Source organism: Mesoplodon mirus, assembly GCF_964341445.2.
Source record: "Mesoplodon mirus genome assembly, chromosome: 3".
Taxonomy (NCBI): domain Eukaryota; kingdom Metazoa; phylum Chordata; class Mammalia; order Artiodactyla; family Ziphiidae; genus Mesoplodon; species Mesoplodon mirus.
In genome coordinates, this window is record NC_138978.1 from 68,331,668 (window position 1) to 68,353,926 (window position 22,259).

Below are 22,259 nucleotides of genomic sequence, written 5' to 3' on the forward strand. Positions count from 1 at the left end.
TCAAGGAATCAACCCAAGAAGAAGATATAAAAATTGTAAATATTTATGCACCCAACATAGGAGTACCTCAATACATAAGGCAAATACTAACAGCCATAAAAGGGGAAACTGACAGTAACATGATCATAGTAGGGGACTTTAACACCCCACTTTCACCAATAGACAGATCATGCAAAATGAAAATAAAAAAGGAAACACAAGCTTTAAATGATACATTAAGCAAGATGGACTTAATTGATATTTATAGGACATTCCAACCAAAAACAACAGAATACACTTTCTTCTCAAATGCTCATGGAACATTCTCCAGGATAGATCATATCTTGGGTCACTAATCAAGCTTTGGTAAATTTAAGAATATTGAAATCATATCAAGTATCTTTTCTGACCACAATGCTATGAGACTAGATATCAATTACAGGAAAAAGTCTGTAAGAAATACAAACTCATGGAAGCTAAACAACACACTACTTAATAACCAACAGATCACTGAATAAATCAAAGAGGAAATCAAAAAATACCTAGAAACAAATAACAATGAAAACACGATGACCCAAAACCTATGGGATGAAGCAAAAGCAGTTCTAAGAGGGAAGTTTATACCAATACAATCTTACCTTAAGAAACAAAAAACATCTCAAATAAACAACTTAACCTTACACCTAAAGCAATTAGAGAAAGAAGAACAAAAAACCCCCAAAGCTAGCAGAAGGAAAGAAATCATAAAGATCAGATCACAAATAAATGAAAAAGGAATAAAGGAAACAATAGCAAAGATCAATAAAACTAACAGCTGGTTCTTGAAAAGATAAACAAAATTGATAAACCATTAGCCAGACTCATCAAGAAAAAAAGGGAGAAAATTCAAATCATTAGAATTAGAAATGAAAAAGGAGAAGTAACAATTGACACTGAAGAAACACACAGGATCATAACAGATTACTACAAACAACTATATGCCAATAAAATGGACAACCTGGAAGAAATGGACACATTCTTAGAAAAGCACAACCTTCCAAGACTGAACCAGGAAGAAACAGAAAATAAAAACAGACCAATCACAAGCACTGAAATTGAAACTGTGATTTAAAGTCTTGCAACAAACAAAAACCTAGGACCAGATGGCTTCACAGGCGAATTCTATCAAACATTTAGAGAAGAGCTAACACATATCCTTCTCAAACTCTTCCAAAATATAGCAGAAGGGGGCTTCCCTGGTGGCATAGTGGTTGAGAGTCCACCTGTCGATGCAAGGGACATGGGTTTGTGACCCAGTCTGGGAAGATCCCACATGCCCTGGAGTGGCTGGACCTGTGAGCCATAGCCGCTGAGCCTGTGCGTCCAGAGCCTGTGCTTCACAACGGGAGAGGCCACAACAGTGAGAGGCCCGTGTAAGGCAAAAAAAAAAAAAAAAAAAATATATATATATATATATATATATATATATATATAGCAGAGGGAGGAACACCCCCAAACTCATGCTACGAGGCCACCATCACCCTGATACCAAAACCAGACAAAGATGTCACAAAAAAAGAAAACTACAGGCCAATATCACTGATGAACATAGATGCAGAAATCCTCAACAAAATACTACCAAACAGAATCCAACAGCACATTAAAAGGATCATACACCATGATCAAGTGGAGTTTATCCCAGGAATGCAAGGATTCTTCAGTATACACAAATCAATCAATGTGATAAACCATATTAACTAATTGAAGGAGAAAAACCATATGATCATCTCAATAGATGCATGAAAAGCTTTTGACAAAATTCAACACACATTTATGAAAAAAACCCTCCAGAAAGTAGGCATAAAGGGAACTTACCTCAACATAATAAAGACCATATATGACAAACCCACAACCAACATCATTCTCAATGGTGAAAAACTGAAACCATGTCCACTAAGATCAGGAACCAGACAAGGCTGACCACTCTTACCACTCTTATTCAACATAGTTTTGGAAGTTTTAGCCACAGCAATCAGAGAAGAAAAAGAAATAAAAGGAATCCAAATTGGAAAAGAAGAAGTAAAGTTGTCACTGTTTGCAGATGACATGATCCTATACATAGAGAATCCTAAAGATGCTACCAGAAAACTACTAGAGCTAATCAATGAATTTGTTAAAGTAGCAGGATATAAAATTAATGCACAGAAATCTCTTGCATTCCTATACACTAATGATGAAAAATCTGAAAGAGAAATTAAGGAAACACTCCCATTTACCACTGCAACAAAAAGAATAAAATATCTAGGAATAAACCTACCTAAGGAGACAAAAGACCTGTATGCAGAAAACTATAAGACACTGATGAAAGAAATTAAAGATGGTACAAACAGATGCAGAGATATACCATGCTCTTAGATTGGAAGAATCAACATTGTGAAAATGACTCTACTACCCAAAGCAATCTACAGATTCAATGCAACGCCTATCAAACTACCAATGGCATTCTTCACAGAACTAGAACAAGAAATTTCACAATTTGCATGGAAACACAAAAGACCCCAAATAGCCAAAGCAATCTTGAGAAAGAAAAACAGAGCTGGAGGAATCAGGCTCTCAGACTCCAGCCTATACTACAAAGCTAGAGTAATCAAGACAGCATGGTACTGTCACAAAAACAGAAATATAGATCAATCGAACAAGATAGAAAGCCCAGAGACAAACCCATGCACATATGGTCACCTTATCTTTGATAAAGGAGGCAAGAATATACAATGGAGAACAGACAGCCTCTTCAATAAGTGGTACTGGGAAAACTGGACAGCTACATGTAAAAGAATGAAATTAGAACACTCCCTTACAAACACCATACACAAAAATAAACTCAAAATGGATTAAAGACCTAAATGTAAGGCCAGACACTGTAAAGCTTTTAGAGTAAAGCATAGGCAGAACACTCCATGACAGAAATCATAGCAAGATCCTTTGGACCCACCTCCTAGAGAAATGGAAATAAAAACAGAAATAAACAAATGGAACCTAATGAAACTTAAAAGCTTTTGCACAGCAAAGGAAACCATAAACAAGACGAACAGACAACTCTCAGAATGGGAGAAAATATTTGCAAATGAAGCAACTGACAAAGGATTAATCTCCAAAATATACAAGCAGCTCATGAAGCTCAATATCAAAAAATCAAACAACACAATCCAAGAATGGGCAGAAGACCTAAATAGACATTTCTCCAAAGAAGATATAGAGATTGCCAACAAACACATGAAAGGATGCTCAACATCACTAATCATTAGAGAAATGCAAATCAAAACTACAATGAGGTATCAACTCACACTGGTCAGAATGGCCATCATCAAAAAATGTACAAACAATACATGCTGGAGAGGTTGTGGAGAAAAGGGAACCCTTTTGCACTGTTGGTGGGAATGTAAATTGATACAGCCAGTATGGGGAGCAGTATGGAGGTTCCTCAAAAAGCTAAAAATTGAGCTACCATACAACCAAGCAATCCCACTACTGGGCCTATACACTGAGAAAACCATCATTCAAAAAGAGTCATGTACCACAAGGTTCATTGGAGCTCTATTTACAATAGCTAGGACATGGAATCAACCTAAGTGTCCATTGATTGATGAATGGATAAAGAAGATGTGGCACATATATACAATGGAATATTACTCAGCCATAAAAAGAAACGAAATTGAGTTATTTGTAGTGAGGTGGATGGACAAAGAGACTGTCATACAGAATGAAATAAGTCAGAAAGAGAAAAACCAATACCGTATGCTAACACATATATATGGAATCTAAAAAAAAATAAATGGCTCTGAAGAACCTAGGGGCAGGACAGGAATAAACACACTGACATAGAGAATGGACTTCAGGACATGGGGAGGGGGAAGGGTAAGCTGGCATGAAGTAAGAGAGTAGCATGAACCTATATACACTACCAAAGGTAAAACATATTGCTAGTGGGAAGCAGCTGCATAGCACAGGGAGATCACCTCAGTGCTTTGTGTCCACCTAGAGGGGTTGGAGGGAGACGCAAGAGGGAGAAGATATGGGGATATATGTATATGTATAGCTGATTCACTTTGTTATACAGCAGAAACTAACCCACCATTGTAGAGCAATTATACTCCAATAAATATGTTTTTTAAAAATGCTAAGTATCTTGAGCAATTCTATATCAGAAGAAAGTTTTGCCAAGAACTTTTCATTTGAATTTTAAGAATATAAGAAGGCCATAAAAGCTGAGTAAATATGTATGCAGGTTTATTCCAATTTCCCAGTCACCTTGAAAACTATGCGTGTTCTTTGATCATTCTTTGTGTAGCCAATCAATTATCTTCCCAACAACTCACTATGACAAAATTCATGACTTACATCATCTACCTATACAGTAAAGATGTTCCTGTGTTACCTTTGTCATTGAAACATTGCTCACAAAAATCCAGGATTAATCACAGCTCAAGACCACAGCTGTTCGAAGATAACATACTCAGAAAGCTAAATTCTATCCTCCATACAGTAGCAAGAATCTTTTCAAAACTTTCAGCTCATGTCATTTGTATGCACTAATTTTTCCAATGGCTTCCTACCTCAGAATAAACTCCTCCCAATGGCCTATAAGTTTTTCTCTCTGGCCTCATTTCCTCCAGTCTCTGGCTTGTCCATTCTGCTCCTGTCACACTGACCTCCTTCCAAATTCTTCACTCAACAATGATGCTCCCAATTTAGACTCTGTGTATTTGCTGGGTCTTCTGCTTCCTGTGCTCCTTCTTCACATGACAGAGTGGCTCACCCCCGCACCTCATTCTGGTCTTTGCTCAAATGTCCCCTCACTGAGAGAGGACAGCCCTAAAAAATACTTTCCCTTCCTCAAACCATCACTCTATGTCCTTACCTTGACTTTCTTTTCTGCTAGCACTTAACCCAGATGCCCCATTACATGTTTATCTTTCACTTGTTAGGCACATCTCCTCCTTGAATATAAACTCCCATATAGGGAAGGACTTCGCTATGTTCACACCAGGAACAGTGTGGCATAAAGCAGATACCTAACAAATATTTCAGAAGAAATCTATTGAAACAAACAGCTATATACTTTCACAATTCATTCAGAAATTGTATTTAGACTGCAACTCATAACACGTGATTTTCTTGTTCTTTCATCAAGACCATTCTATCCTGCCTATGTGATGATAAAATTGCATTTTACTTTAGTTCTAACAATTTTTAGGTCTATATTACCTGGCCAAGCACTATGACTTCCGCTGATTCATGTATAAAAGTATAAAATGCCTACTTCTACATACATTTTACTTTATACTATATAATACTTTATTCTTAATATATTATTTATATTCATAATGTATAAATTATATTAACTTCACAAATCTACATGAATTGTTCCATCATTAGAACACCATGTGTCACAATGCATTAAGACAGCTTAAACTAAAAATAACAGAGAAAAATAAACACACGAAAATAACACTATGCCCTATAATACTGAATTAACTCTCAAGGGCACTATCTCATTGTAGCTAGCAATTATAATCTTTTACTTTATCCACTTCACTGCATATGACATATCTTTTATATAAATTCACCTGATTTGTTGGTGGACTGGACAAAGCCCAATTAAGTGTGACATATTATAAAATAGTAGAAGGAAGTTATCGTTTTATGTTATCAACCTGAAAGGTAAGAAGGCATTGACTGTAGTACTTTACATATTTATACATTGCTATGATCTTAAGTGAAAACAATTCAGATTAAGTTGTATTAACTTAGACACAACAAAACATCATTAATTGTACGTCATTTTTTTAGCCCATAGACTTATTCTTAATATAATCACAATTTTTATTCTAGATCTAGTTGAAATTGATTAATTCAGTGCTATACAAAATGAGGTAGAATCTTTTACACATTATCTCAGACCCCATTTCACTGCAATCTAAGGTTCTAATCAGGGAGCTAAATAAAATACACATGTTTCAATCTTCACCAGCCTTCTGATCTAACTCATATAAGCTGTGACCTAAATGACCTTCATTTCAAGCATATAACTTTGATTCTATCCCTCTCTCCCTCAGCCACCTAACTGAAGGCTTAATTAAGGAGGAAGAACCACCATAACCTCTTTGCTTGGCATCAATATCAATATAACTCACGATACATTCAAGACCTGGTTTACTTTATCTGAAATTTTCTTAAGAATATAAAGGCTTTTGAGAATATCTGTCACTTCCTTTAGTCTATTATTCTAAATATTTACAAATTTATTGCATCATTTCCTTGAGTTTATTTTAAAAACATTAGCACCCAGCTGTCATAATCTACTAATCCTTAGGTTTTGATACCATAATCCTTCTACATTGTTCTGAATATTTTACATGGTCTTTGTTTTATTTTGCTTATTAATATCTTATTTTCCACTGTACTTTATTCACTCTGCCTCTGGGCCTCCATAATCCAGAAATTTTGTTCTTTTGTGGAAGATGGACCATAGAACAAATCTACCAGTTCTTACACAGAAAGCAAGATATTTTTAAGAAAAGTTGCAAACTTATGATACTAAGGCAATACAATGGCATAATATATACAGTAAATAAGAATAAAAGTACAGTTATATGTGCTGATATAAAGATATTCAGGATACAGTGTTAAGTGAAAAAAGCAAGTTGTAAAACAAAAATGTATCATGTTTCCATCTGTATATAAAAATAAGGTCTGTATATATATAATATATGAATGCACTTACATATGTGTGTATACAGAGAAAATTTTCTGGAATCATGCACACAAAAAAACTTATCCACAGTTATCTATCTCTCAGGAAAAAGAATAAAGGCCAGGGAAGGAAGCCTTTAGCTTTCATCTTATTCTCATCTGTTCTGTATTGTATAAACTTTTCAACCAATCTTTTCTAAGAAAATTTTTTTTTTCAGAAACCTTAAAATGTCTATTACCTTTGATCCAGAAAGTAAACTTCTTGGAACCTAGCCTAAGAAAATAATTATTGATTTCAAATTATTATAGGTAATAAGATTCTCCTAGTAGTAGTGAAAATAGGAAAAATAGGGAAATGTTTAAATTATGAAAAAACCACAGAATGGAATAATACACAGACATTAAACATATTCATGAAGATTACATAATAACATAAAAATACTTATGGTATAAGGTTAAGAATAAAAAACAAAATATAACATTTTATGGAAATATGAAAATATAACTTGTAAACTCTAACTTTAGAAATAAAAAGACTGACCATATGTTAAAGGTGATTTTTGTGTGTGATAAATCTATAGATAATTTTAAGACCACTTTTTTCTATTTTCTAAATGTTATTTCATAAGCTGTTAATGAAAAATAAACACTGATAAAGAGATTTGGTACATATATTAGAGCATAAGAGAGATAAATAGTCATAAACGTTGCCATCTAGTGTTGAACCCACCTCAATGAAAAGATAATAACAAAATGTTTTAAAATTACAGATGTCATCAAGTCAAGAACACAGGTTTCCCATAAGAGTTGAGGAAAATAATAAACCTATACACTCTTCATTTCACAAATCCAGAGGGGGGAAAAAAACCTACTCTCTTCCAAGTGATATCCTAGTCGAATACTTCTGTTATTCTATCTGTCCCCTAATTTCAGCCTATATCATGTGCATCTTATTTTACAAAAAGTTGTCTACTTCCATAAATCCAGGTAAACAATCTAGTTTTCTGAAATGGAAATAAAAGAAATACTAGTAATAATGTCAGTGTTGCTACTGAACTTTAACATCCCTACCTTTTTGGTCAGCAGTTTGCCAAATTGTACAAATTTTCTACATTATACATTACATGTACCAGAATTGAATGACAAAATCCGAGATCAAAAATTTGAATTATTTTATAAAAGGGCTTCAAATGTATGTTAATAAGAATCTTTACTCACATATGGCAAAATCATTTTTAAAATGTTGGGGGTCTTAATGTTATAATTCTAAGGCAGAGGTTGGAAAACTTTTTCTGTAAAGGGCCAAACAGTGAATCCTTAGGGCTTCGTGGGCCATAGGGTCTCTGTTGCAACTAGTTAACTCTGCCCTTGTAGAGCAAAAACAGCCACTAAGAATATGTAAATAAATAAGTATGACTCTAGTCCAATAAAACTTTATTTTCCGGCACTGAAATATGAATTTAATACAATTTTCACATATCACATATTCTTCTTTTGATTTTTTTCCAACCATTTAAAAATGAAAGAAAAAAAAAACATTCTTTGCTCACAGGCAATACAAAAAGAAAAGGTGATAGGCCAGATTTGGCTTGTAGGCTGAAGTTTGTCAAACTGCTCATTCTAGAGTTTTTGTTTAACTTATTCCAAGGTTATATCCCTTGCTACTTCCTGCTGTTTGGAATGCTTAATCCTCCTCCATTCCACCTTCAAAATCTTATCTAACCTTTAAAGCCTTCCTCAAATATGTCCTTCACAAAAACTTTCAAGGTGACTTCATCAAATGAGTCTTCTCTTCTTTTGAAGCCCCATACCATTTGTACCTTCTCTGGTTTTACATGTGACTACTGACCTTGTCCAGTTATTGGTGTGCCAAGCCTTCCTCTGAACATTTTATGGAAGGAACCCTGTCTTACACATTTCTTATTGACCACAGTGCATAGTAGAAGGTTAATGATAATGACTGAATGGAAAGATAACTATTCAACATACTCAATTCTTAGCTGTAGGCACCAGTGGTTTAATAACAGCTTTTAAGTTTCTAAAATACATGTTATAGACATTAAAAACATTCATAAGTTTTAAAATGCAGATGAATTTTAGTACTATTAAAATGTGACAACAAATTTTACCTTGGAGTCAAAAAGAATTCCCACCATGTTGGCAGGGTAGACAGATGGGAGAGATCAGGGAAAGGCCCGAGATACAAGTTACAGGGCACAGCGTACTATGTGAGAGCCAAATAGCTGCAGACACAACCGGCCATCCACAGGACACAACTCAATCCTTTAACTGTCCTCCTAAAGTTGAGAAAAGTATCAGACCTTCCATGTGTCTAAGGTACTGGGGCCTGATCACCTTAGGACATGCTTCAAGAGTTTCTATGTCAAATGGAACTGTCCAACACACCCAAGAAACCCCTGGATCAGAAAGTTACTCGGTTTCAGAGAACTTAAAGTGCAGTTTGGAGTTTCTATGAAATTTTTATATTTTTATTTAACTATAAATTCCTATTGCACAGATAAAATAGGACACCTTTAGAAACTGGCACCACTCTCCCTGAATTCAAATCCTAGGAATGCTTCTTATTAGCTCTATGATGCTTGACATCTTACTTAACCTCTACAAATCACAGTTTTGTCATCTGTAAAAAGGAGATAATTATAATAGAACCTAACTCATGGGGATATTGGGCTGTTGTGAGGATTAGACGAGTTAATATATGTAAGTGTTTAGCACTGGCACATAGCAAGCACCTATCAATGTTAGCTACATATATATATATAAATGCATATTTGGATAAGAACAAATAGCATTGCTAATACTAAATAAACTCTAAAATACCCTTGCCTTCAGACATGTATTGTGTTTTACTTGATTCTTGAGATAGCACTGCCATAGGAAAGAATTTACAGAAAATAGGAAACAGGCTACTTAAGAATTATCAAGTAATTTTTAAAATGCAATAAAGGAAAACAACAGGCTGAAAATACATGTATGATCATGTGACACAGAGAGAAATAGGAAAAAATTGAATCCCTCCGGCATTATCACAATAGTATTTCCCAAGCTTTGACAGAGTGCAATGATCAAGATCAGCTTCCATGCAGAGAGACAATGGCAGGTCAACTCAATGGCCATACTTACCATCTTTATCCATCCTACGGGGACCTGCCTTTTTGTCCTTCACCTTAGCAGTGCTTCCTTCCCAAAGGTTACTCTTACTCTTTTCCTTGTCTTCCTTGGAATCATGTTCCCTGGACTTCTCAGATAAGTCCTCTGCAATCACTCGGGTTCCTTTCTCTGCTTCCTCTTCAAGAACATTCTCCAAGTTTTCCTCTGTTGGCAGAGGCTTGATCTTCACATCTGCTTTTATTATTTCTTGGTCTTCAATTTCAATTTCTAGAGAATTCTCAATTGGAAAGTGGGTTTTTCCTGGCTCATCATTTTCGCTCAACTCCTGAGAAGATGGACTTCGGACACTTTCATTTGGACTGTTTTCAGCGTGGGCTTCCCTGTCCCCCAGTGCAGATTCATCTTCACTGCAACTAGAATATGAGTGACTTTTGGATGAGGTTGATGAAGCAGTTCTTATATCTACAAAAATTAAAAATGACAACATCATTGCTTTTCCATAAAGGGAAATTTAATAATAATAATTGTGGGAATTATGCTAGTAATTAATCATACTAAAATGTTTAATATAGTTTAGTAGATTTGATACCCTTTCCCCATATATTCCACATAATTTTCATGATAAAGAAAGACCTATGTAATCTGTGAGTCTATATAATTTTCAATACGAAGTCGCATTTAACTGAAAACCAATTATATTTGTTTATTTGTTGAAAGCCATTTCACTGGAAAACCTTTGTTAGTATCTATTTTGTTATAGAAGAAATTGAATTATCTTTTACTTGTTCAGCAAGAGCACTTATTTCATTATCATCTTGGATGTATCCACAGTATCCTCTATGCATAAAGTTTAAATTTTTATCTACTGTAACACCCGCCATACTGGTACACCCTGGTAGCTCGGTATGGTAAGAATATCTATGCATTTGCACAATACCTAGATACTTACTATTTTGACATAATGCTTGTGTGTGTGTTTGTCTGTGTGCATGTGTGTGGGGGGGAGATCTGGTCTTTTTTATGGGTTCCTCAGAATCAGACACTGAGATGAGGACTCATGTGCCAGTGATGTATTAAAAATATGCTCCAAGAGAAACTCTTCCGGGTGTGGGTAAAGCAGGGCAGGGAAGGGAAGAAGTCAATCAAGAGAGCTATTTCAAGCAACATCTCAGCCTCAGACTGATCCCATGGGAACCTCTGAAGTCTAAATTATATTAGAATTTTTCTTCCCTTGAGGAAGGAGCTGGGCTTCCATACTCTGCTCCAGTCAGACATAGCTACAGGCCACCCTGGGGGGAACACGAACTCTTGGCACTCCCTTGCTCTTTGTGCCTGAGGGTGAAGCAAACCCAGTAGCCCAGGGCTGTCCTCTGAAGAAGACAGAGGATGCAGACGCTGGAGATGGGCACACAGAATCGGCAAAAGAGATTCTAGGATATCTATGCAGTACACTGATGTGATGCTACAGATATGCAGTCTGGAAACTTACCAGAGCCAAAAATAGTTTAGTATTTATTACCCACAAAAACTTTTTAATGTCTCCAAGAAAGTAACACACACACACTGACTCTGTAAGGAAGATGCACTGCCTTGGGCCAGAAAAATACAAACTTGCCTTTCATTTTTTTTAACCAAATAGACCTGTGTTTATAATTTTTTTATAGAATATATTTTTCAAATGAAATAGCCCACACTTACAAGCTGCTTAGCTTTCTTGTTTGCTCTTCTCTGTGTGCTCCTGATTCTTTTTTCTGTTTATGTTTTTTTCTGCTTGTCAGCTACCCAGATGGCTGTAGCAGCTGAGGCAGAGTTTAAGGGAAGAAATACCTGTCTTTACTCTTATCCTCTTCCCTCTAGCCACAACGGCTCTCCATGACAGGGCTTAGCATTTTAAGTATAGTCACTGAGACATACTGAGTTCCCACAAAGATGTGAGAGATTCTACACAGCAGTAAAAAATAAACTCGAAAAAGCCTTTAAGCAACAGAACCGCTTAAGTACAATTCCATTTGTTCTTATCTTCCAACTACCTTGACAGGCACCAGATGACCACTGTTTCTCAAAGGAATCACATACTTCAGCCACTCATTCTTTATCTCCATTGTATAAGATCTGGATGTGCTGTCTCTCAGTGGGGAACGTACGGATCAAGGACAGTCGTTCTCTATCTTATTTGTACTAGTTCAGAAACTTCAGGGACTATAATCTCCCCCTCTCTTAAGCATCTCACTTTAAAAAAAAAAAAAAGAAAAACAACTCCCAGTGTGCTAGTGGTTTGTTTGTTCAATGGTTTTCATTAATTGCACAATTAGCTAGGATACAATGTTATAATTGTTCTGCACATCCAAAAATATCCTTATCTACCATCTGAATGTTGACACCAGGACTCTCACTTTTAGCTCTGAGAGTTGTTCACATAATTTAAAAAATGAGTGCTCCTCTTTCTTTAGCAGCTTCTATTAATTGTATTATTTTATTTCAAAGGCTGAAACATGCTCTGGTTCAATTTTGAGTCAGTCCTTAAGAAAGATCAGGTGAATGAATGGCCGCTGAGTGGCAAGGCTACCTGACCTCCCACATAAACTCATTTCAGTTTTCAAATTTCTCTCTAACCTCCCTGTATAATTTCGTTTCACTCTCATTTCTCACTCTCATTTTCATACAGACACTGGGGCCAGGCTGTGCCTACAGAAAAGCTCAAAATGCTTTAGGGCCATGGAAAGGGATTTTCAACACTAATTTTATTTATTCTCTTAGAAATAAAGTTTTTATGTGAAAACTTTTATATAAAGGAACGTTTTATATAAAGGAATTTTAGGGTCGATATGTAAATTGTAATTTTTTTTTCATTAGGAGGGAAAACGTTGTCTTGGAGGCATGTTAGGAAACAGCTCTGCCTCCTACCAAATTCCATTTATCTCTCCAGTGCTGCCTCCAGGTACTGATGCTAAGAATCTGCCCTTGGTCTTCATGGTAGGGACCTGATCTGCACCCACCGCCTGAGTCTTTGGCCAAAGCCAATGTGTTTGGTGCCATGGTTCTACACCCTAAGCAGGATCTCTGACTTTTCTCTTTCCACATTCAATCAGTCCCCAATTCTTCACTGTTTACTCTTTTCATCTCATCATAAGTGTTCATTGATAACTATTCCTTCTTTACCGTCACTACTATTTCACGCAACATGAGCTTGAGAGAAAATACTATGTTTTTCTGTAAGACAAACTTAGGTGTTCCAATCATGACTAAGCTACTCATTAGCTTTGACTTTGGTTATGCTACTTAACTTCTCTAAGGCTCTGTTTTCTTGGCTGTAAAATGGGAATCAATTCCAATTATTGCTCTCCATAAATCATTGTAGAAATTACATGGTAAAAATTAATCTCACCAAATCAAGTAATCATTGCTTTATGATTTTCAGTCTTCTTCTCTCTCTGATATCATACATGATACGTATATTCTAATAAATTTCTTTCTTGTGATTTCACCCTGTATATCACATTAAGCATAGTAGTCACAGTTACCATTTATTGAGGAAAAAAATAGAACCTGATCATGATTATGCACCTACTCTGTACCAAGCACTGAGGTAAGCACTTTACAAACATCTCATTTAATCCCATGGAGTAGTTAGTTATCTTCTTTTCCTAGATCTAGAAAGTAAGGCCCATGGAAGTTAAATAATACCCAATGTCCATTAGCTATAAAGGAGCAAGTTTTGTAAAATACTTCTTTTGTAATGACCCACTGTATTAAAACCAAGACCACTCTACCTGCCAAAAGGCTTTCAAACAGAGGGCACCCACTGTCATGAACCCACTATTGCTTCTCTTAGCTAGATTTCCACTGTTACCACTCCAGGGTGACAAATGGAAAATAGTTTTACATATTCTACTATATATGTGTCAGTAACCTCCACTGTTTGCACTGCCTGCCTAGTCAATTTGATATACACCTGACCAAAGGTACTAACCACACACACACACATCCATAGTCAGCACCAGTCCAGCAAATTCAGGATGAACTCTGCTCTCTCTCCTCGTAACTGAGGTCCTGAGTTGTCCTCCATCTTCCTAGCCACTTACAGAGATTCATTCATTCACTAAATGCACTTTGAGCACATCCTATGTGTCAGACAATGTTCTGGTATTGAGGACACAATGGAGAAAAAAGCAGGCCAGGTCCCTGCTTCCATAGAGATTACACACTCTTGACAGACATTGCTTCCTTTGGCATGAGCACAATAAATCAACTATACATATTTATTAAGGTATTTGTTCATTCTCTTAACAGTGACCATGGGTAGCTCTCTCAGAAGCTGTTATACTCTTATTGCGATCCGTAGCTACGTAGTTTGTTTTGAACCAATGACAAGTCCTGACCTCAGTTTTCAATCATTCCTTCACCCACTAGCATGATGCATTGTTTTACTACAGTTTAAATTCATTATTTCCTCCACGTATGTCCTGATTTTAACTACTTTGTTTTTAGCTTACTAGCTTGAAGCCCATATAGACATCATGATTTAAGTTCACAAACTCAAATATGGAAATTCAGTTAAAAATTTAGATCACTCCAATAACACACCATGTACCCCAACCCAGTGGACCCCATACTACTCTGAGCTCTAACACAAATTTTGTCTCTTCCCCATTCCTTGGTCCAAGGTTTCACAGAAAAATCTGCATAAGTGTCACAACTATTTTCTTCAAATTAGCCTTGACATATGAATTTTTATGTCCTTCTATTCCTTATATTAACAGTTGTAGATTATACTCATGAGTTCACCAAAATCTGTTCATATTTATATTAGATACTGTGGTTTGGTCAATATTTTCATGTACAATAATACCTGATTAGACAAGTGCTTTGTACTCAATAAATATCATCAAATGAGTGTATGCTTAATGACAATAGAAGCAGAAATCATTGAATTCCATCCATGAACAGTAACTAGTCATTTGGTGTAAGGGAGAACATATGTCCTCATACTGGTAATTCATTAACAATTTCCAATGAGACAAATATATACATTACTTTGTGTATATATATATATATATATATATAAAGTGAATGCAGATATAGCAGGAGGAGAAGAAGAAAGCTTAAAAGTTCCTCCTTATTTACCTTTAACTGGATTTTCTAAATACTTAAAATACTGAGAATATAATCAAATCATGTATCACATTTTGCTGCTTAAATCTTTTTACATTTGTCCATTAATCTAGTCAACCAGCCATGCATTTCACAAGATTTTATTGAGTGCCTCAGTAGTGCCATCACTAGGTACAGGGCAGAGAAATACCTCATAGAAAAGTATTTTATGTGAACTAAAAGATGAGGCTGCATTTATTCAGGCTGCAAGTATTCACCTGAAAGCCATGACTTCCTACTTCAACAATCCAAAAGTGAAGATGAATTGAGTAATTCTTACAATTAAGAAAAATTAAAGCGTGACTAATCATGCAAAAAATCACAGACATAGATTCTAGCCAAAAGCTGCCTACAATCTTCCCCTAACCCTCTCTGGTCCGAGGAGGAGTCAAGTGACGCTGAAGTCCACAGAGTGTGGTTTCATAGCATGTACAATTTCAACACAGAAGGAGCAGGCTTCCCTCATATGCATCTCTTCAAGCCCATAGTCAGGCCCAGAAAGGAAGAGTGAGATACTGGAAGTCAGTAAATCAAGTAAATAGAATATTTTTGTGATTCTGAGAGTTTCAAAGTCTTTAAGGCCTACTTATTCAACAGACTGAAAAATAGCACAAGTAAAATACTATCTTTCTTACTAGAAAAAAATTTCGCTTTAATACTTATGTTCTTTTCTTTGTATTCTGGGAACAGATTCTCTCTCTCTCTCTCTCTCTCTCTCTCTCTCTCTCTCTCTCTCTCCTTCCCCCCATTCTCTTTCTCATAAGGAGCTACTTAGTCTCTATCTCTTACTCATAGGTACTATCATCCAAACTGTCCCTAAAAGTCTATTCTCAGCAACATGACACTTTTCCCCTCAACTTTATAACATTCATCTATGACAATATATTTTCAACTGGTGAATTAGCTCCTGGGGTTGCCAACACAAACACAGAGAAAAGGAAGCTGTCATTCTTTTTAAACTATGGGAAGTCTCACACATCATTCCTAAAGCAGGGTCCTCTCTTAGTGGGCACGCAGTCCCTGGCACTCCATCACTTGCAGGCTGCTCAGCACAGTGTATTCATCAAGGCGGGCCGATGCAATTGCTCACTGGCAGTTTAAATGGGGCCGACTTGTCACAAGAGTGACAGCCTGGGCAATTGTTTGCCCTCTGGGAACAGGTGCAGGCAGGTTCAAATGAAACACATCCAAACACTAACAGCAAGATTCTTAATCATGTCAATAAAAAGGATGTACCAGTGTCTAGGATTCAGTGGTCACAATATGCCTCTTACACTTTTGAAGATGAAGTGCTGTCTGGCTTTTCAATAGATTGTTCCAAGGAATCTATCATGTCATTATCATTTTTAATGCACATTTCTTGTTTGCTGGATGAACTGTCTTAATTCTGATACTCCTCATGCTAAAAAGCATGTTTTTGAATAACACAGGGTCAGGTTATTAAAATAAAGGGATGGAAAATAAAGCAGCCTGGTGGTGGAGGAAAGAAATAGTAGTAAGCAATGAAATTTTACTTCAGAATAATGGCAAAGTTTTAATGTAAATACCGAGGATGCAAAGGAGCTCTTAAAAAGAATTATTTAATAACATCGTTATTGAAAAAACAAAATAAAATAGTTAGTCAGTTTAATTTTTGGCTCTTAAATTTCCCAACATTGTGGACTAGATTTTATATGTTGATAGTTTTCATTACACATCTATTTAAAATATTATATGTTCTATATCTACATAATGCAGCTAACTGTATACAATATTTTTAATAAAATTCCAGTAATAATCATATAGTATAAATGTAACTAGACATCATGGCATTAACAAAAGTATTTTAGTATTCTTGGTGTTAATCAAGTAACTGCTTAATATTCACAAAATATCTTTAGGAAATTACCTCTGTGAGGAATAACAAAGACAACATATAGTCCTAGCTTTTGTAGTATAATTAATTTGTGTGTTATTAAATTGTGTAATTAGTTTGAGGGGCAAAATTTAACACGCATGAAACAATGAGTGAAAAATGAACTACTGAACAATAGAGTTTCATAAAATAAAGAGCTCAGTGAAGGCTGCCAAAGTAGGAGAGTCTCATGGAAGAGGAAGTGGATGAACTGGAAATGAGCAAAAGGCCTGGGAGTGGACTGGGGGAGTCTATCCAGGAAGGAGAGAGGTAAATTTGGGTAAAATTAGAAAATGTCCATTTTAATTTCCTCCGTTTAAAAGTAAATAAAACAAAAAACAGAGGCTAAAAAATAGGATAAGATGAAGAGCTCAAGGTAAATGCCTCTAAAATGTACATTTTAAAGGAAACAAAATCCTTTTATTGGGGGGACTTGCTTTAATTTTAGATAAGTGGATATTGGCTGATTTGGAGAAATGTTATATTGTTTTTTTGCAAAATCCAGGCTCTGAATTTTGTGTCTTGGCTCCACCAGTTTCTGGCTGTGTGAGGTGCTCAATCTCATCATTTCCACATTTCTTTACTTGTGAAATGGAGATTAAAAGTACCTGCTTTTTTTTAAGGTTGTTTGAAGTAAATCAGATAATTCATGTAAAATATTTAGCACAGCACTTAGCACAAAACAGTCTTAATGAACAGTACCTATAGGATACCTTTTTAAACATAAGATTCCAGTTATTTAAAGGCAAGTAGTATTCAGTGTTAATGTTGACCCATCACTATCAGTTATTCAATAATTACAAGTCTAAATGATTAAAGTCTTCCCTCGAAGTAAGATCCAACTACTGCCTACATCCTTGTCTGCTTAAACAGAAAAAATTACTCTATCTTGGAAAAAAATCCATTTGATCCCAAGAAAGCAAGTTGATCATGCAGTACAAAAATAATCCCCAGATTACCATATATTGAAATAATGTATTGACCCTTTGTGAAATCAATACTTGATAATTCACCACCATTATTGAAGAAATTAAAAACTGAGTCCTTCTTTGTTCTGAACTGGTTATATTTATATGCAAACTCACTTTCAATCTTTTTCCAGGTCCAAGCCACTTATAGTTTCTTTAAACTTTGATTCAGGTGACATCACTTTTCCATACAATTCTTAAACTTTTTCTATGTCATATAGGAGTATAAACTTTAATCCAATATTCACATTCAAAATGAGTGAAAAAAGCTATGTTTTGGCATGCCTAGAAACATAAAATGTAACTATTGAGAAATTAAAGAAAAGGCCTAATTTAAGACTCTACAAAAAATTTTCAATGCTAGATCATTAGTATAGAGTAGTTCTTTCAACTATAATAAAATGGCAGCAAAACTTGTTTTCAAATATATTGAAAGTTAAAATCACTCTAATTTTTCACATTGTGCTTCACTCTTTACTCTGTCAGGAAGTTCAGGATTAAATTTTTAGTTCAAGCATAGTCATGGTCTCATGTGCAGTTCCTAGTAAAATTAGCTTCTTTCTTACTCTAAATAATTTCTGTTCTTTATTTTATTGCCTTGTATATGTCTGCATGAAATTTTAGAATAGGTTTGATTGAATTCATTCTTGAACAGAATAGAACTACAAACTAAATGTTTGTGATTACTTTATTACTTAAGTTACTCATTTTGTATAATCCCTATGTATTCCTTGAATTCAAAATTTTGAGATCTTATACAGAAAAAAATTTGAGAGGTGAAAAGGATGGGGAAAATTGACAGCAATTCAAAAAGTCATCATAATGTTACCTCATTCTCTAGTCTAAAGCAAACTACAAAGACATACACATACTTAAACAGAAGACAGGGTAATTATTATCACTAATAATAATAACCCTCAGACAGTGAGGGTTTCTTTATCTACCTGAAAAGCTCTGTATTTTCCCTGTGAACATTCAGTCATTTTAGGTTTGAAGTCTATAAGGGGGAAGCTTTGTCAAGAGCAATGATCCTTCCATAAACTAATATGCCAGCATCTGCATTCAAGGTAAGTTAAGAAAAAAAATGAACATAAGGGAGGAATTTTCAACTTTTCCTTTAATTGAATGAGAGCTACTTTTCATTTTTCCAAAGCCACAAAAATGGTGTATATGCACTACCAAACGTGGAGTAGATATCTAGCGGGAAGCAGCCGCATAGCACGGTGGGGATCAGCTCGGTGCTTTGTGACCACCTGGAGGGGTGGGATAGGGAGGGCGGGAGGGAGACGCAAAAGGGAGGGGATATGGGAACATATGTATATGTATAACTGATTAAATTTGTTATAAAGCAAAAAAAATAAAAATAAAAAAATAAAAAAAGGTGTATATGTGTGTGTATATAAGAGGAGATAGTTTGAGATGAAAAAAAGGTAGTAACTTTCTACGTAAACAGAAGATGTGTCACTACAAGCTTCACCTGACACCCTGATGAAAAATCCCAGCAAACTAAAGAAAGAGAAAGAATTGAAGAATGACCCCATAATTTGGATATCTATGGAAGAGGGGTTGATCAGCATCCTCTGGTTAGGGAACCAGGTTCTGAACAGTCTCCTAAAGAGGATTATCTCATTAAATATAAGGAAAAGAAAAGTAGTGAGTACACTTGGTAAACAGCCTATGTCAAATGATAAGCTAATCAACTTGCCATGTTTATCCTCTTCCAATTCACTCTCAGAGCATCCATCAACCTCATCTTTCACATTGTCATCAGCATCTGAAGTCTTCCACAACGAGGTTTCACTCTCCTTTTCAGGGTCTAAAAGATCTTTTTCATCATCTGAGGGTGACTTTGGCATTCCATTCATTGGATCATCAGCCTGTCCTTCATTAGCTTTCTCATCTTGTTTCTCCTCAACTGCTTCGAAATCTTCTTCATATTCTGAGAAAAGAAAAACTCCACTTTGAGAATGAAAATAGAATCCCTAATACTTAACCCATTTCACTTTAATGAGAACTTTGACTCCATTATCCTCTCCTCTCTGGGCCTTTCTTCACTTCTTTTTCACACAGTTAGTGAACATGGAAAACTAATTGCAAATGATCAAAGATTGCAATCAGTTACATATATAAGAGCAGTAAAGAAATGAAGCTCCAAATGACAAGCCTGAAACCTAATAAAAGCTCATTTACAAATGGACATCATCATCTACAATAACCAAAATGGACAAGAGAAGAACTTGATAGAAAACAATAAATTAGAAATAAATTAAAAATGAAAAGAACAGGATTATAATAATGAAAGTTAATTTGGAGACCCAGTGAGGCCATATTTTATAGGAAGAATGTTCAAAATATTTGGATATCAAGTTAATGAATAGTGAAGTGGAAAAAATTCAATTAATCAAGTCCAAAGGCCCTGAGAAGTAACACTGTAAATAGCACATTCTTTGAGAGAACCAAATGGGCATCAAGAAAAGACATTATGAAGGATTCTGTACCTGGGCCAGAACTGAAATCATATGCATTATTCATCCCTACGATCAATAAAAAAATTACATTCCAAGGATAAAAATTCTAATAAAATAGAATATCCCTGTCACAGTCATGAATTTGCTTCATTTCTTCAGAAGTGTAACACATCTGTAGCAGAAAAAGGAAACTGTCACATCAGATAAATGCCATCTGTCCCTTGTGGTTATAATTTTTCACCTTTCATATTTAATTGTTCCCCTTTTTCTTCCACCAAAAACTAAAAATCTTGAAGTGACAACATGCCAAGGATAGAGAGCAAAATGATTTCATGCAGAACCAATTAAGCAAATAAACAATTAGCTCTTAAAATAAAAATTACAGGAAAATAAAGTTTTCCCTATTTTGTGTGTTTTAGTTATTAGATAGTCTGTTTTCTTCTCCAGTAGTGGGGGCCTTTCGGGTAATTACTTGAGAGCTGTCCACTCTGCCAGAATGAAGGAAACTTAATTTAGAAATGCATGCCCTGTGCATATGAAGAAAGGTCTGTTAATGCAGAGAAGGTATGAGGGCGATGCAAGAAGAAAAGTGAGATCAGAAACTGTAACAAAAAAAGGCAAACAAAGGGAACTCATCACGAGAAAGTTTTCATGAAAGAGATTTAATATGGTGAAAGAGAAATGTGAATCAGTAGAACAAAATTATAAAATAAGCAAGAAGTTGAAAAAATTAGTTCATATTGCATAATGGAAACAGGACATACTAATAAAAACAAATATTTTGATTCAAATATTTCAGGCCAAGTAATGGGATAGCTTCTCACTTGGTTTAGTCAGTTGTCAATCAATAAGACTTTATTGAGACCCTTCTATTTGAAAGAGGCTAAAATTGCAAGATAAAAAACATTACAGTAACACAACCCCTGCCCATCAAGGAATCTCCAATTTTTGTTGAGGAAATAAGACATAGGTACACAAGAAATATTGTACTCATGTTAGAATGTTTTTTATACATGACCCTCAGTAATGTTAGTTTTAACACTATTGGGCTCAATTGCTGTAGATTTTTATATAGGACTCATGATTAATTATGTGAAATAGTGTCAAATAAGTGGAATAGAGTCAAACAAGTGTGGAAAGTCATTTGGAGATTGTGGAAGACTTCCTAGGAGTGGTTGAAGTTAGCCACAGAATACATACACACAGAGAAACACATTAGAAACAAGAGATATTTGCTGCTGGTCACAAGATAAGCAGGGGCCAGACAGTACATGAGTAAATTGCTGCAAGTCCATCAACAGTATTACAGCGTGGTGAAATATGAGGGTTCTGGAGTCAGGCTGTCATGTGTCCAAGTACCAGTTAAAACACAGCTGTGTGACCTGTCAATTTGCTCAACATCTTTAAGCTTCAGTTTCTTCACCTATGATAAGGGTGGTACCTGCCTCACAACGTTATGGGGACTATTAAAAGCAATAATCCCTAAAATATGCTTAGTATAGTGCCAAGGACAGTAGGCTCCTAATAAATGTTAGAGATTAGTAGTAATCATGATTGATTGGGGGTGGAGAGAGTTGGTCATAGAATAGGAGAAATCACACACAATATGTGCTTTATTGACAGCAATACACTTTAATGGAGGCACCTGATTAAAATCAGAGTCATACAAGTGTCCACAATTAGGACACAATTGCAGTTATATTATTGAAGCAGACCATAAAATTGAAGGACCACATAGTGAACCACAAGAACAATCCCTGAATCCTATTTGGCAGGAGCTTCAGTGTTTTCTCTCAAAACAGGAAATTCAAGGCTGCCCTGGCTTTGTTCTATCATCACATTTAAATATTAGGCTTCTATTAACCAGGAACACTGCATTAGCATCACAGCTCAAAGCACACCTCCTTTGTCTCATCTACTCATGTTTTCAATATG

General features: G+C 35.5%; 1 protein-coding gene across 1 annotated transcript in view; it reads right to left on the reverse strand.

Moving 5' to 3' along the window:
• The window catches only part of ERICH3 (glutamate rich 3), a gene marked incomplete at its 5' end in the record, with an annotated part of 112,915 nt that overhangs the window by 19,826 nt on the left and 70,830 nt on the right, over positions 1 to 22,259 (reverse strand). Inside the window, 2 exon segments of the mRNA XM_082612145.1 lie at positions 9,856 to 10,305; positions 19,562 to 19,795. Coding sequence (XP_082468271.1) covers positions 9,856 to 10,305; positions 19,562 to 19,795 — 684 coding nt within the window.